Below are 18537 nucleotides of genomic sequence, written 5' to 3' on the forward strand. Positions count from 1 at the left end.
TGACTCACTGGCCAAGGGGGTCGGTAGATTAAAAAATCCACTGGCCATGCACATTTTTTACTGGCCAAAATAATAAATACTCTTTTTGTGTCATACATATACATTCTTTCATTGAGATAATAAGGTATTATGTTGATTGCTAACATAAAGAAGAGGGTAGAGCAAAATTAGAATTAAAGTGATTGTAAAACAACTCATCACCTCAGCCTCATCATATGATTAAGTTCCCTCAAGTAAGCAGTGATGCAGAGTATATGCCTAGGGCTTTAATTGTGAAAGGTAAGAACAGAAGTAGTAACACTGTAATGTGCTGCTGCTGACAATGTGGGAGGCGATACAGAGTTTGCCATCTTGGTTCAGACAACAAAGCCTCCATGTTACTATTTCATTACCTTCATAAGTATGGCTGCAACGTTAGCTAGCAGCAGATTGACAGCAGTGGTAGTTTGCAGATCAGCTGATGTCCAGCACCGTAAACAATGCCTCAAAACTATGAGCGCTAGAGGCAGTCAGTTTTGCAGCACCAAGGTTTTGACGTGCACATGCAAGTCTGTATGTGTGTGTCACCAAAACGTAATAGAGACTCTCGGCATAGTTTTTCTATTACATGACAATTATGGTTCAAACATTTACATGCCTGTGTGGCAGATAGTCTGCTGAGATTTAATCACCAAATGGAGAAATACCCACATTTGGCGCTTGCCAGGTGTTAATTTCGAGGCCTGCCCTGGTGTATTCAAATCTGAAAATTCACTTTTTGGTCTAAGTATGTATTTTTCATCCTCAAAATGTTATTTTTTTTTCAAACCCCTCTAGTAACGTTTTCCCATATGAGCTGATGTAGGTTTCTGCATTATGATGTTGCAACATATAAACCCACGCACTGCTGTGGACGCCACGTTAGTTCAGTTCTGAAAGTCACACAATAACAGGAAACTTAACGAGCAAGGCAGCCACTAGACCAACAACTTCCATGTGCTGTGAGGTAAAATCACCGTTTCTGTTAATGCAGTCTGGTGGCTGTAATGAGAGCACAAATAACGGCCACAGTTTTCCGTCTGAAAGAGCTGTGACAGCAAGGTAAAGCCATAAAATAATCAAAATATAGCATACACTTAAACGGATGTTGATTTTTTTTTAGGTGGTCTTTTTTCAGGAGGCTAAAATACATCTTGCTGCCACTCCCTTCCACAGTCACCAGACTCCTTTGACAAAATCGGAATTTTACTTCGCTGAACACAAAGGCTTACCAGTTACCTCATCTTATTGTAGGTAACACTGTGACTATGGATCTATTAATGTTTTGTATACACTACAAATGCAGTATTATGCTGAATCCCAGTTTGTTTTCACCTGGTTAAAAAAAATCCATGAATCTGCCAAGCTAACACACCCTGTAACTTACGTCACTGCTTTTTGATAACAGCCAAGTAGGAGTTCAAATTTGAAAGACATGTGAAAGAGTGCAGATGGATCTGCCCTTTAAATAACTTTACTTTCTGACACATAGCAACTTTCTTTTTTTTTTTCCAATGCACTCACGAGGAGAAGTGGAGGAAGGGTCTGTGCGTTGCAGAAGAGGAGAGCTGACTCTTTGGGGATGCAGCAGGCTGGACTTCATAGATGGAAGCGGAGCGTTCCTCATTGTCATCGTCGCTGTACAAGTCCTCTTCGAGCAGTTGATTGTCACCGCCTAGCACAGAGGGAAACGCTGCTTATACGGCCATGCATAATGCAGCAATTCACTTTTCCTGGAGTTATTTAGGACAATAGCACTTAAAAGTTTGTTTCTGCAGAGTTTAATCCTCAAAACAGCCCTATCACTGACATTAATGCAGGCATTTCCCTGAAAAAGTGAGAATAAAAAAGAGAGCTGGCTTATTAGGCAAGATGTAATGGGCATTTAAAGCGATACAGCACTCTGGGAAACTGGTGTCATTATTGGGTGCAAGAAGTACAACTCCCGCAGGTAATCTCCCATTGGTCAAGTGCTGCATTGTGGCTAATCTGCTGTAAACACTTTTGTTGACTGGAGCTGAGTTATTGAAGTGCAAGCAGGATGACTGGTTATCCAATCTCTATGCTATCACCTCTGCATTCTCAGGGGGAATGTTTCATCACACTATGTTCACTGTGTTAGGGTTGATACAAAGCACTTTGGTAACAAGGCGGGGGAAAGAGAAACAATCAAATACTACAATGTGCCAACAGGGAAGCACATTAAGTGACACAGGCGGCAAGGGAGAAGAGAGCAGGAGTCACAAAAGGGAGAGGCGGCAGAAGGGAAAGTGAAAACAAATGAAACCATGGGCACCTGGGTCCCAGATCCCTACCGTGTGTGTTGTCCCTGTCAGTACACTGAGCATGGGGGAAGACTCGGAGCAGAGCTTTCAGCACCAAGGAGAAAGAGTTGGCCAGCAGGGGCCTGAGGGTGGGGGACAGGGCTCGGCCAGGGGGAGCCAGGGCCCTCTGGGAGGCTGGGACGATTGTCCTCATGGCCTTGCTGAAGTCACCGGGCCCCAGGACAATGGAGGTGACATCCAGCTTCAGTTTGACGCTGCTGCCGTAGATCTGGGGGTAGCGGCGGCGCAACGCCACCAAGGCTGCCTCTGTGCAAAGCGCTTTGATGTCAGCACCACAGTAGCCTGTGAGCAAGCCAGATACACAAAGCTTAGTTAATGATTTGTTCAAATACATTTTGGCTTTGTCAAGGTTGTTTTCAAACAGCACAGAGAAGAGCAATGTCAGTGGGTGGCTTAGTGAAAATCATGCCTTACAGGTTCACATTCATCTGTGATAACTTGCACCGACACTGACAGTGAGGGAAATAAATATTCAACAATCTTTCCAATGCAGCCTTTCACGTGAAATTCAAACCAGACCACAAAAAAAAAAAAAAAATTTAAATCCATAAATAAAACAACGTCAAGTGCAATAAAGTGAAGTGAAGCAGAAACCATGCCTTTTAATACCTTTTTAATTCTTGGTGGAGAAGCTTTTGTTTGCAGTACCAGCTTCATGACACTCCCTGTACAAAGACACTAATCTCTCTCAGTGCTCAGGTGGGATTTCGGCCCATTCTTCCACACAGACAGTCTTTAAATCTAGAGGATTCTGGGAGGGCCCGCTGGTGAATTTTTATCTTCGGTGCCTTCAACAAATGTTCTGTTGTGTTTCAGTCTGGTGATTGACTGGGCCATTCCAACATCTTTATTTTTCTTCTGTGGATCCGACTGACAGTCTCCACTGCTGTATGTTTTGGATCATTGTCCTGCTGGAAGGTCAACCCACAACCTATCCCCACCCTCACTGTCCTGGCTGATTGCAACAGATTCTTCTTAAGACTTAACCAGTGCACGGCCCTATTCATCTTCCAGGCATCCATCCATTTTCATCTGCTTATCCAGGGCAAGGTCACGGGGGCAGCCAGCTGAGCAAAGTACTCCAGACATCCCTCTCCCCAGCAATGCTTTCCAGCACTTCCTGTGGGATGCCGAGGCGTTCCAAGCCAAGATGAGATGTATAATCCCTTCAGGATGCTCTGGGTCTGCCCCGGGGCCTCCTACCAGTTGGACACACCCGGAAAACCTCTAACAGGAGGTGCTCAGGAGGATCCTGATCAGATGCCCAAACCGCCCCAACTGACCCCTTTCAATGCAAAGGAGCACCAGCTCTACACCAAGTTCCCTCCACGTGTCTGAGCTCCACACCCTATCTCTAAGGCTGGGCCCAGCCGCTCTACAGAGGAAACTCATTTTGGCGCTTTGATGATCTGGATTCTGCTGGCACCACTGGATGACAAACAGCCCTATATCATAATGCTTCCACCTCCAAACTTCACTGCAGGTGTGGTATTTTTAGATCATATGCAGAGCCATTTCTCTTCCCAACATGGTGCTGCATATTGTGGCAGAAAAGATTGATTTTTGTCTCGTCTGACCACACTACAGTCCTTCATTCGACAAAATGTTGTGCAGCAAACTTCAAACAAGTATTTCAGCAGCAACACCACAAATTATGGATTGAAATGTTTCAATTAATGTGTAGTCTGATCTAAATTTCATGTGAATAGCTGCGTTGGAAATTTGTTTAATGAAACAAAAATGTTGTTGTTTGAATACGTATTGCTCTCCCTGTATACAGCAGAGTTGACACACAGTTTTATACACAGATGTCACACTTACCGACACATTTTTCTGCAAGTTCATCTACAAATGGCTCAGCCAATTTGGGATTCCAGTCCCGTGTGTGAATCTCCAAGATGTGCTTTCTGGCCTGAACAGAGGATTTGGGGTGGACAAAGAAAAACAGACACAAAGAAAAACAAAAAAAGGAAGAGTCAATTTATGAGGGGGTACAAGTCCTGTGATAAAGATGTCACAAAAATACTGGCGAATTAACAAGTTAAACTGCCAGAGTAGCTGTCACTGCTAACAAACACTGTAGAATTCTGATTTGTCATTTAAATGGCACGTTGCATAAGACCGGATAAAAGAAACATTGCTTGACAATAATGCTGTGGAAAATCACATCATAAATATTGTAATTAAAGAACCAAGCCTTCCTCACCTTTACGCTATCTAGAACTGACAACAGCAACCGAAAGATCAAAAAGGAATCAACTCAAGTGAAGGGCTTCCTAACATTTCAGCCCAATACGTCCTTCATTTCATTGCGTCGTCTCCACAGGACGCTGCTTTGATGAGCAGACATTAAGAACAAAGTGGTCTTTGTCGTGAATCAAGGGCAACAGTTTTCATCATCTTTCATCACATCTCCTTTTCTATTGAAAAGACACAACTAGAGACAGATTTCATGCAGGTTTCTGTCTTGGGCAATACCAGGAGGGAGCTGAACTTGAATGTGCATAGAGGATGGCTGCTTGCAAGCTGCTAGCAAGGCTTGTAATCAGTCAGCTCGCTACTGGTGAGTTTAACCAGCGATGGCCTGTAGATTAGGCTTTGATTAATATGATCCTGCTGTCAGGACAAATGATGCATGGCCACCTCATTAGACAGGCTCGTTGGAGAGGAGTCACCTACGCTGAGCTATTTCTCTGACTCACTGTCACTTTACACACATGTAACATTTTTTGTGCATAGCAGGAAAATAAACGAGTCTCCCCGAGTGCATGATTAAAGCAATCAGATCTGCGCAGCAATAATTCTTCTGAAATTGATTTTTAATTTTCCAGAAACCTAATGAGCATCTGCTTTGCCACTTGCTTCTTGGATCAAAACATCCAACAGAGAGAAAAAAAAAACAATTGCGGAGACTCTTAATAGCCAGAGGGCTGCATGTACTAGTTTCATCGCACGACTCTTGTGAGTAAAACACCAATTACATCTGCATTATTTTGTGTCTCCAGCTGGGTGTGCATGTGGGTACAGCACTGTACAGTTAAGTGCTCCTCATACAGAAAATTACATTTTGTTATTTCACAGTTGGCCAGGAGATACAGAGTCTGGTTCTGCCTGTGTGTGTCCCTCTGATCATTTTGTGTTCCCTCTCTGAATTCGGAGGGATCTGCAGGTCCCTGAACGCAACACAGGCATAACTCTCCATGCCGCTTTGATCATTGTGGTCAGACTGATCAGAGCTGACCAAATCAGACCAATGAACCGGTTTAAGGAAGCAGCTGCTGCAGAGGCAAGTGAAAGCAAACTTTTAGCCCAAGTGCTGGACTGCAGGGTGCACAGTTTCCTAGGAAATGTAGCCGATCGACAACACCAAAATGAGAATGCTGTTGTTGTAAGAAACGGAGCATTCTGTTTCTACATGAATTACTTCACTGTGTCTGGAGATCTGCTACTACAGAGTGCACGCTGCGCTAGAAAAGTGTGGTGCTCTTAATAACCGAACGATACATGTACTCCAACATCAAATTAGTTACTTCAGTCAGTTCAGCTCCAAAATAGAACATAAATGCATGGAGGCAAAGAAATTACATTTATGAAATAAACAAATGTGTGGGAAACCCTGACACAGTCTCATGCATGGCTGAGCAGTGTTCCTGGGCATGTACATGCGTTCATACACACATGCTCAAGTTGTGCTACTTACAGGCAGAAGGGTTTTAAATCAAAACGTTTGAGCGAAACTGCATGTGTTTGGAAAGTACCGAGCATACAACTGGATAAATGAGACTTTGATTATACTGCACGAGTTGTGTTAGAATTTGTAACCGGATGTTTGTGCTGATGTTAATCGCAGTCTTGTTTACTTCAATTCATGCAGAATGTTAGCGATTTTTGGATTCTCTGTTCACCATGGAGACATGCAAGAAAAATGAGGTTTTCTTCACAAATTCAAGGTAACATGCGGTGAATAATTGATATACAAATGTTTTGCAGGTGAAGTATTCCTTAAAGTGGGAGCGGCTGTGGCTCAGAGGCTAAGAGGCAGAGCAGGTCATCCAATAATTGGAAGAATAGTGGCTCCTCCAGTTTGCAAGATTGGGCAAGATACTGAACCCCGATTGCTGTTTCATCGGTGTGTGTGAGTGCGTGTGAATCGTGGCAGGTGGCACCATGTGTGGTAGCCTCAGCCACCAGTGTGTGGATGTGACATGTAGTGTTAAAGCACTTCAAATGCTTGGAGGACCACTAGTATTGAAATTCCTGAGGTAGAGGCAGACATAGTATATTAAAAGCTGGTTATAAGTCACTATAACTGGTCAGCGTTTGCTTTGAGTACATTAAATAAATAATAATATTTAAGCTTTAAGTTTACAATGCATGCGTACAAATGGTTGCCATAAACACATCTGCTGAAACTCCTTGTGCGGTGAAAACAAGACTGTGCATGTCTAGTTCAATGAACATGTGTCCGCTGTACACAATATTGATGTGTGACTCCGTCTCACCTTCTTGCCGGGCAGGTTGAACAGAAACTCCCGGTCAAAGCGTCCAGGCCTCCTGAGTGCCGGGTCGATAGAGTCAAGTCTGTTTGTAGCACCAATGACCACTATCTCCCCACGACTGTCCAAGCCGTCCATCAAGGCCAGCAGAGTAGACACAATAGAACTGGACGGAGGGATGAAGAGAAGGAGGTGGTGAGACAGAACGTAAGTACATGTGCAGACATTTAGAGCCTAAATACTTTAATGAAACTGACAATATTGGCAAGACCCATGAGTCAGCGCTCACCAAATTTGCAAGACAATATTCCTGCAAATAGTAACATAACATATTGAACAGAACACTGCGGGGCAAAAATATCAGCTGTTCTTTTTCCATGTTGACTAGAGCTCCATGCACGTATTTACCCAGCATGGCAGAAAGAGGAGAGTGTCTATAAACTCAAGCATAAGCACGTTTCATGTTCTGAATAAACTTTGGTCCAGAATTCAATTTCACAGTTACAAATATTCCATTTTCTAGAAGGCAACCATTTCTATGAGGATTAACTGCAAGCTGTGTTTGCATAATAGGACACTTCCTAACCTGCAGTTCATACACAAGTGGTCTAAATCGCAAGTTAAATTGTTCTGATTTGCAATTTCCTTTGCTATGGCGACTCAATGCCACATAAACAATCAAACATGGACTCAAGTGTCACTAATGTGAAGCACCCAAATTCAAATCCAGCCAATTTCATCCAAAACCAAAGCTGCACTTTCAGCAAACCTGCACCACCTATTGGCAAAGAATGTAAGAGCAGCAGCAGTTCAGACCTGCAGAGCCAGACATGCCAGTGTGCACAAAAGTAATAACAGCTATAGTTTTCATACTCTCACCACTGCATGTCACATCTGTGGAAACAGTGAAGTTTTTTTTTTTTTGCCTTACCTGTGTATCTGGTCTTGCCTGCTGGAGCGAACAGGAGCCAAACCATCAATCTCATCAAAGAAAATTATAGATGGCCTCATCAGGTAAGCCTGTTTAAAACAAAAAACATTATGCTCATTAAAAAACAACATTAAATCTAGTACTGTTCAGTTTATTTAAATGTTAACTTCAGTATTTTTTATCCTGGACTTTGTTATCCCATGTTTTTGAGTTGAAGTGACAACAATTTTTTAAATTGGTCCAAACAGTCTGCAATGTAACCAGTTGGGACGTTTGTGCCAGATCCATTTAAGTACATTAAAAGTGCTTGTTTTTGCTACTGACAGGCTCGGATTGTTATTATGTGTCTGACAACATCATGGAAAGGACCCCTACAGAGACAGACCTTTTTCTTTAAGAGTAAAATACTTTTTGTTTAACCAGAAACAGCCTCAAAATCGCCATCGCTAAACCCACCAGACTTCATTTAAATAAACAGTAATTTTATCATTGTAAAACACAAATCAATCAAAGTTAACCAAAACAAAATAAAACTCACAAAAGCCGTCTTGAAAGTCTTTCCATTGTTCCAACAATTACCAACTCTTGATTGCTTGAAATAAAGCCTTAATTCAACCAGTTAGACGTGAAAATATACTGGCTCTATACACACTAAAATGACCGTTCATTCAAATGGAGTCTGGTGAGTGTAGGGACACTTACCCTTTAAAAAATGGTCTCTCTTTAAGGATCCTTTCCATAATGTTGTCAGACACTTAAAATAATAATCTGAACATGTCAGTGGCAAAAACAAGCACTTTTAGTGGGCGTGAATTGAAGCAACGTAACGTAATGTAACCAAGTGGTAACGCAGCATGTTTCCCTGTAGCCATCTGCAGCCTTCTCACTTAACACTGGCTCAGTACATACAGCTCAAAACATGGGAAAATAAATAGGAACCAGGCTGAAAAATATCAAAGTTGTTCTTTAAATACTAGTAAATTTTCTCAAAAAAGTGAAAAGCAATGTGACAATATAAAGTTACAATAGCTAACACACAAGAAATGCAGGCACTAAAAACAGGCAGCCACCAGTTTTCTATTGACATTGTGAAGTCAATTCAGGTCAGTGACCTGAAGCTAGGGTTACGAGGATATTTGCCTTCATCCTCACATGTGTGCCGTGTAAGTGTCTCACCTGGTCAAAGAGCAGGCGTAGCTGGCGTTCCGATTCACCGACCCACTTGCTGAGACAGTCGGCTCCTTTCCTCATGAAGAAAGAAACCTTCCTGTCTCCCTGGCTACACTCATTGGCAAGTGCCCGTGCTACCAGGGTCTTTCCTGTCCCTGGAGGGCCATAAAACAAACACCCTCTAAAAGGGAAGGGAGAGGAAATGGAAACCGTGGTTATTTGATAATGGCAAACATAAAATGACCTCATGAAAGTGGACAGCGTATCCGTTATTGGGTTATTAAAATAGTCAATTTCTCTATTGAACTTTTTCAAATAAAGTGACCTTTTTCAAATAAACACACATAATCACAGCTCTTCTCACCTGGGAGGCTGGATCTTAAACTTCTCAAAGATCTCAGGGTAAAGCAGTGGGAACACTACCATCTCTTTCAGTGCCTTAATGTGATTACTGAGGCCGCCCACGTTGTCAAATTTCACCTGAGGAGAAAACACACGTTCGTAACACTTACCTATGAAAGCTGAAGGTCTTCATACAAAGAGTAACTGACTCATAAAAACTTGAATGCTTAAAAATGCTAAGACTAAAACTTGTGCTGCTTTTTGGTATTTATTGGTTTCCACTCACTGAGCTATCAAGGTTCATGGGATCCACATCGGCCAAGCTGGCGCCCACTTTCGCCCGATCACGCAGCACCCCACTAGCCAGGTCTTCTGCAGTCAGGTTCATGGGCAAACATCTGTGGGGGAGGGGAATAGGATTGACATGTATGTTAAAAAAAATGCCAGAAAAGTGTCTCGATCAAAAAAAAAAGTAAAACAGAGGAAGATGAAAAGGTAAAAGACAGAAAGCACCTGTTCCTGGCCCGGGTCATGCTCTTGCTTTTTCTCCTCTCAAACCGCTCCTCATCAGAAGACGAGGTGGTGTCGCTGCTGTGGATGGCATGTTTCTTCACTCTGCAGAAGTGGGACAATCTAGATTGAGTATCGCACCGTTACACAGCGACACTCCTGAGTCAGCTGAAACCAGTCAAAGTGTAAAAACCTTTTTCATAACCGCAGCTCATTAGTCAAGGTCTTGAGAAAGCTGCTTAGGAGTCACACACTGTTCTGCTTATAGCATCAGGTTTGAGTGTGATTTTTCACAAATTTCTACCAACCTTATATGGCTTCTTCTTGCTGGGGATCTGTGGGTGTCAAAAAGTGAGGGGTTGCTCTGTTTTCTGTTCACTGGCTCTGAGAAAACAAACAAAAGCGACTGGTTGTCACACACCAAGCGTCTAAAAACATAAGACATGTTCCCATCAAGTTTTCTGCCCACGGTCCCTATCCAAGTCATTTTATATCAAGTATCTGCCGATACCAAGTCATGATCCAATACTAGATTTTACAGCTGCACAGTGCACACTTCAAGTATGGTTCATTAAAATCAATCGAATTTATGAACTTATAAACTGAACAGCTCTCCAATGCATTTAGAAAAAAACTGCCTGCATCAAAGCTCTTCTTTAATTTCTTCTACTTTTATGTTTTTCACAAAATAATAAAGTATAAAATAAGAAACCCTCTCTTTAATCTTTGTGGCCTTGTCGCTGTCTCAAGGGAATTTCTTTCTCCCTTTGAGAGAATATTCTCCAGTGTTTAATCATTCGGTGCAGCCTTTGCCTGAGTTACCTGAATAGACTGTATTCTGTTGAACGCTTATTTTTGTCACATGCACATCTGTCGTGCAAATTACATTAATAAATTACTCTTTTTTGGCTTTTTACTCGCTGGGCTTCTGTCAAAAAGAGATTTTTCTGGTTATATAAAGGTTAAATAAATATATTACAAAAAATAATGCCATGATGAGCTCTGATACTTATATTTGAGATCGGATCAGGACATCCCTAAAAAATAGTTTTAAACATGATTCAACTTTAAGGAAATCATTAAATAAATCAACAATGCCCCTGACACACAGTTAAACAAAATGAATATACAAAGGTTTGTTTAAGAGAGAAGATCATTACCAATAGGCGGTGCCTCGTATCTCTGCACTGTCTTTCGCTGCCTCAGGTTGTACGGTCTGTCATTTTCCTCTCCTGCCTCTTCTGCTTCATCCCCTTCATCATCCTCATCCTCTGCGTCCTCCTCCTCTTCCTCACCGTGGGAATCTGAAAGTCAAAAATGCAGTTTTCAAACTTAAGATAAAAGAGTACTACCACATGTGAGCTTTTAAAAGATTCACCCAGCAATTGAGATTTTTTTCATTTGATGACTTCAGTCAAAGCTGAGGTGGTTCATTAAGTTTTCATGATCCCCCTCACGCTCTACTGATTCACAAGCACAACATTAGTAGGAATCTGACCTTCCGTCCCTTCCTCCTCTTCATCCTCCTGCTCATTCTTGCTCATAACTTTGTGGTGTGTAGGCATGCTGAAAGTGCTCCTGCGCATGGACTTCCTGCGTTTCACCCGGGAATACATGTCCATGTTTTCCTGAAAAACACAGGGCCTTTACACTATCACTTTTATTCACACTAGATCATCAGGCAGTGGCACTGCACTCCTCTGGGCTGTGTGTTACAGCAGGACCACACTCACCTCCTCAGTGTCTCCAGTCCACATGCGAAGTCGCTCCACCTCACGGTTCTGCCTGATGCTGCTGATGTTGTCCATCTCTTGAAGGACAGCCTCGGCAGTGCTGCGCACACAGACAACAAAACACAATATAACAAATTGAAGCACTGCTGCACATGCAAGCAAAAATCTGTCTGCTGCAACTAAACATTTTCATCAGTCACACCGGTGTGCCTGACATTAAGCAGGTCTGTATCTGCTGGTGTGTGTGTACTGTCCTGTGTACCCTGTACTTCTCCTTGAGCAACATCACAACCTTAAAACATATCTGTAATTTAAAATGAAGACAAATATTGATTGTTTAGGCCGAGCCCAGACCCAACATCATCTTGGAAGGAAACCGCTCCACCACCTGTCTACCCTAGATGATGCCTAATCCTGACATAACATCTTTTGCTGTTTAAACCAGGGCTGCACAGTGCGACATAAGCAAAAATCCATCTGTACAATAAATGAAATCACTGCGGTAGCACCCATGCTGTACAGCTTTGCGGTGCATGGATGTGAGACAGAGAATCTTGTTTAAGGTGAGGGTTTGAGTGTGAGGTGAATCAATAGCACATCACCAATTTACTTGGTAGCTGTAGTCCTAAGACGGTAAGAAGGCGCCTGGATGTGGGCAACAGATGCGTTTATAAAAATGCAGCGCAGGATGGTACAGACATTTGATACAACAGATGTATTGTGTATAACATGGACCTGCTGCTGCGCATTCAACCCACAGTGGACCTGTTAATATCAGTCAGCTGTCACTCTGTTCATCATTGTCAGTAGTAGTTAACAGACTTCACTGATAAACCAGAGAACTTTACAATTAACACTGGGTTTCATGATCAAACAAAGTCTCTGTCTGTTTCTCTACACAAATACTTGTGTACTGCACATGTAGCCTGTATCCCAGAAGGAAAGGGGTTACTACAGTACAAACTACAATGGACTTACTTGATACATTTATTCCTGTGTTACAAAACTCTCAACCTCTGTAGCACCAGTGCTATGTGCAAAAAAAATGTAATGTATGGCCTTGAGCAACCATTTAAATAACATGTTGAGAAATTACCAATATGTATGAGATGCTGAATTTCATCTCTAATTTGAGGGTATTCACATCAATATTAGGTGAACTGCAGTGTAGGACTTGTAGCCCTGACTTGACAGCTGCACTGTTCAAAAGTACACACTGTGCTTTCTGGATTTGTCATGCTTTTTTCAAGTATATTAAGTCATAATTCATATCTTCTGACATGAATAAAGTCCGCTTCAACCAATACAATCATTTCCTCCTCCTGTTTCTCTTGTTTTATAAGTAATATTTCAGAGAAAGGTGTCAGAAGTGTCACTGGGAGCTTACCTGTTGACCAGCTGGTCAAACAGCAGGCTCTGATTGAGGTGTTCAAATTGGCTCTTCTTCACCCTGCAGCTCCTCTTCAGCTCCACATGACCATTCATGTGAGAGTGATCTCCCCCTCCACTCTCGTCATTCCGGTGACTCATATGGGCTGCAGCATCAACAAGAAAAAAATTAATTAGTGACCATTTTTTTAATTGTGTGCCTCTAAAATCATGATTGAGGGTAATTGAAAAGAATTTTATTACCGTGCCCATTTTGCATTATGCGAGAGGACAACCTAGAAATAGAACAAAATGAGTGACAATATGTATGCACAGCTGAAGAGCTCATGTTTACCTGATTGCAATGCATGATTTGAAAAGAATGAGACCTGACTCGACAGCCAGGGACAACAAATAGCTGACTTGTTGAAACTTTTTGTGCAGCCAACTTTGTCTTGACAAAACATTACACGACTGCCAAAGACAAAGCAGCAATGTACTAGCCTGTCATTCTTCTGCACAATATCATACACCATCACTCTGAGATGCTCGTGATGAGCGAAACAAAGGCCAGTAACTGACCTGGTGCGGTAGGTAGGAATGTCCCAGCTGACCCTCTGGCCCTTAGTCTGAGGGGACGGTGAGGTATCACTAGAGCTGGGCTCGGAGGCAGTCTGCCGCCGCGTCCGCTTAGAAGGGGGAGCCAACCGCGGGCTGCTGGGACTGCTCACATCACTACTGGGCTCCTTCTGTTGAGCAAACAGAAAATCACACCAATTTAAAAGAGGAAGGAGGTGAGAATGCAAAAAAAATGATCAGAACACGCAAGCAACAAAAAAAGAGGATGCCAAATACCGTGACAGCTTTTCACAATTATTTGCATAAAAAATTCACCCCATCAATCAACGTACAAAGCCAGAATATTAAGCAAATACCGAGCATGTGTGAACAAAGTAAAAATCTGTGACAACATAAAAGACAAGAGCTCCAGTAGCGTATTATGAGACAAGACACCTTGTGCCCAACTCCTCGATGTATTCCCCAAATCACAACAGAGCACCATCCAGACATATGCCCTTGATGCTTGTGCCCTTCACAGCTTTAACTTCCCTGCTGATATGAGAGCATATCTCGCTGTTGTCATAGGCAACTGTCTGCAATGCCTGCAGAGGAGTTTGTCTGTTTGACTGACTGACTGGATAGATAGATATGTGCAGGCAGTGAATAATGTACTAGCAAAAGCCCAGCTGTGGCCAGATAGGTGCGCCTTAACATTATTGTAAGTTTAAGCAACAAGTTTGTGACATCACACAGGAAGCTGAGAGAAACAGTTGGGAGGTATTGCACAAAATCAATCTTAATTCTTGGAAATAGCATAGTGGACGTGTAGGGTTTTTAACTCTCAAGCCTTGTAATAAATCACATATCGCTTAATGTGTCATCAGTTAGCCTGGCTTGAGACCCACAGCTCTGGACATGATCCAGGAAGGTCTCGGATTTCTTCAGCCACAATTCAACAAAGTATAAACCCCCGCCAAACAGCCCATTGAAACTCCAGAATGTGCTAATGGCTGTCAATAAATTATCAGATCGGTGAATTATATTGTTCTCCTGTGTTAAGTGCTGTAATAATCGCAAATAATGCAGAAACACGACCTCCCCGGCCTTACATAATCTCAATGTTTACATTCTGAGACAAAGACTGTCAGCTTGTGGGTCACACAGCCACAGTGAAAACATCAGCTATTAATTTAGCCTACATTCCGAATAAGTCGGAAAAAAGCGTCTGTTTAACGTTATATTTGCCTGGTTGAAACACTAAACGTGTAAACATGTTGCACAGGGGTCTTTTGAGGATTACAACATAAAGTTCACCAAGTTCAGACTCTAAATATGGGACTGGAGCCAGCCAACTGTTTTGAACCAGGGACTCCCTTCCCCCACTGTAAGCTAGCTGTCGGGCTAGCTAACCTACAAATGTTAGCTTCTCTAAAGCTTTATCTCTATACATTTGAGAAAATAACAACGCTAACGCTTCCAGGACGGCGACGTGAAGCGATGCTAGAAGCCTCACGTCAAAATCCAAGTTGTCTTCATTGAAAGGGCTAATATGTGGAGACAATGGTGAAACAAGTCAGCCGGGAGAAATTGCCAAACACAAAGAGAACTCAACTTGAAGCTAGCCAGGAGCTAACATCGCTAGCATGTCATTTGACAGCTGTGCAACACGTTCAGAGCGAGTGACACGGACACGAATCACCGCATTCAGGAGTTTTATTGTGTCTCTGCGTGACTGAGTGGGTGTCAAGTGCGGTGGTGGTCGTACTTTGCTGTGAATAATACATTTAGTGGAACACCTTGAGGCCACGGCTACAGCTAGCTAGCTTAGCCAAGTAGCAGCAGAGCCAGTTAGCACACCGGCAAAGAAAAGAAACCGGCTTACATGTTCCTCAGAGTTTCGCTCGTTTCTCGACGACGACCGAGTCCTGGAGGAGATGAAGGGACCGCTCCTCGACCGCGAGCTTTTCCTTGTGTTCACCATGTTTTTTCCTTTTGTCTGCCCTTACTGAATCTCCCTAACCGGCTCCAAACACTGCCTCAGTGAGCGCAGCATCGAGGCGCCATTTCTCCCTCTCCCTGTCTGTCTCTATCTCCTCCCTCCCTCTCCCTCAAGTGGATGTAGCCTGGTCTGTTTTGCAGGTGCACTAATTTTTGCTGACTGGACTACTACCACAAAAAAAAACTAGTAGCCTTATTATCATAAATTTATCATAAAAATATATCAAACACCATTACAATGAACAGAATTAACTGTGTCCTTTTGCTATGGTTATAATGTGCAACTTAGTGTAAGACTAGTTACTGGAGCACTGGGAATAAAGGTTACCATAAAGTTAAATAAAGTAACTCCACTAAACACCCCTGATGCACAATAATTCCCTATAGTAATACAAAAAGAAAAAAACTTGGAAAAAAGTAAATATGTGATGTTTTTAAACTTGAGTACACAGTGTACCCTCTAAATAAACACCAGTGGGACACCGGTTTGAAGCTGCAGAAAACAGATGGGAGTGGGCAGCTTCCAGTTTATATGAGAAAAAAAAGTTTACTCTCTTTCTAAGTTAATTTAAAATATGATCAAAACGATGTCGACATGTAAAACTTTGACTGGAGTCATTAGCTCCAGGGCTGTGGAAATTATAATTATTATAATTAAATAATTATTACCTCAAATAGTTTGTAAGGATTGAGTATTAAAGGGGGGCTTCACCCATTTTCAAAATTCATACTGTAGTTTAAGGGACTGTTCGTTATTTATGAGGGGGAAGGGGTAGTGCAAAAAGGGGCAGGCATGTCAAAGACTTTTTTAAGCACTTGGGGTAGACTTGTGTTTTTATTACAACTTCAAATGGTTGTGTTTTTTTATTTATTTTACCGCTATTTTTCCAACTTTGTTTACTGGTTTTAATTATATGTTACAAGTTTCAGTTGTGCTTTTTTATTGAATGCACACATTAACATTTATTAACTGCCCCCCTCCCCCACCCCCACATACACACCCCTTGTAAAGCAATTGTTTAAAAAAAAGTAACAATAACTTTGAGCAAACAAGACAATCGTATTTAGTCCAGAGCTATAGCCTATAACCAGCCATTTTTATTAACGTGACAAAAAGGATTCAAGGTATTTTAAAATGCATTAAAAGTGCTACACACAGTCAGCCTGATTTTTTCAAGTTTAAGACCAAAGATTTTTAAAGCAACATGCCTTCTTAACTTAGTGACGTGTTTGGTAGGCATGTTTTCTTTTTAAAAATTGCCAGAAACTGTAAAAACAGAATTATCTTTGGGTTTTCCTATATCCCACAGTCCTTGAACACATCGTATGTGGGGTCCGGAAGGCATGTTTTCTTTAAAAATCGAGAGAAAACATTCGAAAACAATCAGCCTTTGATTGGAAGACATGTTTTCATCAAAAAATGCCAATTTTATGAAATTGATCGTGGCCAGAACAGAAATTATTGTTGGATATTCAAATTTCCAACAGTCCTTGGACACATTCCTATGTGGGGCCAACACGACAGAAAAGAACATAACCAAATAAGAGCTTGAAATAGTAATCTTTCTTAAAAATCACTTTATCTGCATGTCTCATTTAAAATTTGACCAAAAAATTAATTATTTGCTAACCAGCACACACGACAAGAGCGAAAAACTGAGGCTTTTTTCCAACTCCAGGATTTGTCTTTAACTTCAAAACATCAAAGGATGAGTTTTTAAATTTATAATAACTAAATTATGTGGGATGGAGGGTCATGCATTTTCTGCCAGTCACTCAGGGAGGCTCAAGAAAAAATATATGTAAAAAAAGAAGTCACACCCCAGCAACCCCCATCCTCTAATAAGTAAAGAACACTCCCTTATTTGTTTTTGTTGCCTTTTTTTCTTTTTCTTTTTTAATTTATTCATTGTCTTTTAAATGCAATTTTAATGTTTTTTTTAATATATTATAGTTAATGTATATCTATGCCCCTGGAAAGCACTTTGCATGCCTTGTGTCTAAATGGTGCTATATAAATAAACTCACCTTGCCTGTCCTTGTCCCACCTTGTTCTCTGCACCATTCAGTTCCCACATGTAAAATATATATATATAATGAATATCTGCAATATCATAATATCTGTCAGGCACAATTCATGTCATGTTGAAGTGGTCACACCTTTGATCATACTCGGTGTCCCTTGAATTAAAACTGACATTTAACAAAACCATACTTTGCCAAGAACGTCCTGTGATCCCCTCCAGAGTCTCTGTGGGATCCCTTGACCCCAGTTTGGGGATCACTGCTGAAACCTAAACCTGTGTGTGTTGCCTCTTCTATTTCTGGCTTGACTGAGGATGTGACTGTGCTAGCCATCTGTTTCATGTTTTTGGTTCAAGCTATGTTTTTTTTTTAAAAAAAGCAGAATCAAAACTATTTTTATCATATTGGATAATACGTTATGTTTGTCCAAATTCTAATGTTTTCTGATGTTGTAAATGTGTATTTATTAGTATTTTTTAAATTCTCATTATTTCCAAAACACACACAACTCAATTATCTAAAACTCTTCAAGTATGTATGTGAATATGTTTCACATTTCTGAACAAATAAAGGATTCATTGGGCCTTTCAAAGGGCACAAGTAGACAAATCATTACTGACTTATCAGAGGGTTGAGAGGCTGTTCCTTTGACATTGCCTGAGGCTATACATGGGTTTTAGTTGCACTGTGAATTATAAATTCTGAAAATGACTCATTCAAATATTAATTTAATTATTAATGCACACAAGCATTAAGTAATTAATTCATATTGTACACTCAGTTATATCCATTTACTGGTGGTTATGCTGTGTGCTCCTAGTGGGCAACAGGAGGCATGGCAACGTATGCAGCTCTAGAAACCTTCATCACCTGAAAACAAGCTAAGAATAGACTTGGGCTGCAACATGCCTTACATTAAAATAAACATGTTTTTCAGATTGTCCACTGTCCAGTGTTTAATAAAGGGGCAGGCGTGGTTTTTGAGTATATAAACAATGTGTATAGTCCTCTGTATAAATGGTATGCTGTTAAATAGAGGG

The 18537-nt window shown here is 41.4% G+C and overlaps 1 protein-coding gene across 1 annotated transcript in view; it reads right to left on the reverse strand.

Annotated features, from left to right (window-relative positions):
• atad2b (ATPase family AAA domain containing 2B) overlaps positions 1 to 15584 on the reverse strand; it is a 126320-nt gene extending 110736 nt beyond the window's left edge. The window contains exons 1-17 of the mRNA XM_033648440.2: positions 15357 to 15584; positions 13496 to 13662; positions 13178 to 13209; positions 12933 to 13080; positions 11546 to 11645; positions 11311 to 11440; positions 10973 to 11116; positions 10121 to 10196; positions 9816 to 9917; positions 9589 to 9700; positions 9325 to 9440; positions 8967 to 9141; positions 7791 to 7879; positions 6866 to 7025; positions 4185 to 4275; positions 2334 to 2645; positions 1543 to 1693 (exon numbers count right to left, since the gene is read on the reverse strand). Of these exons, the coding sequence (XP_033504331.1) occupies positions 1543 to 1693; positions 2334 to 2645; positions 4185 to 4275; positions 6866 to 7025; positions 7791 to 7879; positions 8967 to 9141; positions 9325 to 9440; positions 9589 to 9700; positions 9816 to 9917; positions 10121 to 10196; positions 10973 to 11116; positions 11311 to 11440; positions 11546 to 11645; positions 12933 to 13080; positions 13178 to 13209; positions 13496 to 13662; positions 15357 to 15455 (2204 nt within the window). The 5' untranslated portion in view covers positions 15456 to 15584. The remainder of the gene's footprint in view (positions 1 to 1542; positions 1694 to 2333; positions 2646 to 4184; positions 4276 to 6865; positions 7026 to 7790; positions 7880 to 8966; positions 9142 to 9324; positions 9441 to 9588; positions 9701 to 9815; positions 9918 to 10120; positions 10197 to 10972; positions 11117 to 11310; positions 11441 to 11545; positions 11646 to 12932; positions 13081 to 13177; positions 13210 to 13495; positions 13663 to 15356) is intronic.
• Between the last annotated feature and the right edge of the window lie 2953 nt (positions 15585 to 18537).

The sequence above is a fragment of the Epinephelus lanceolatus genome, chromosome 13, assembly GCF_041903045.1.
Source record: "Epinephelus lanceolatus isolate andai-2023 chromosome 13, ASM4190304v1, whole genome shotgun sequence".
Taxonomy (NCBI): domain Eukaryota; kingdom Metazoa; phylum Chordata; class Actinopteri; order Perciformes; family Serranidae; genus Epinephelus; species Epinephelus lanceolatus.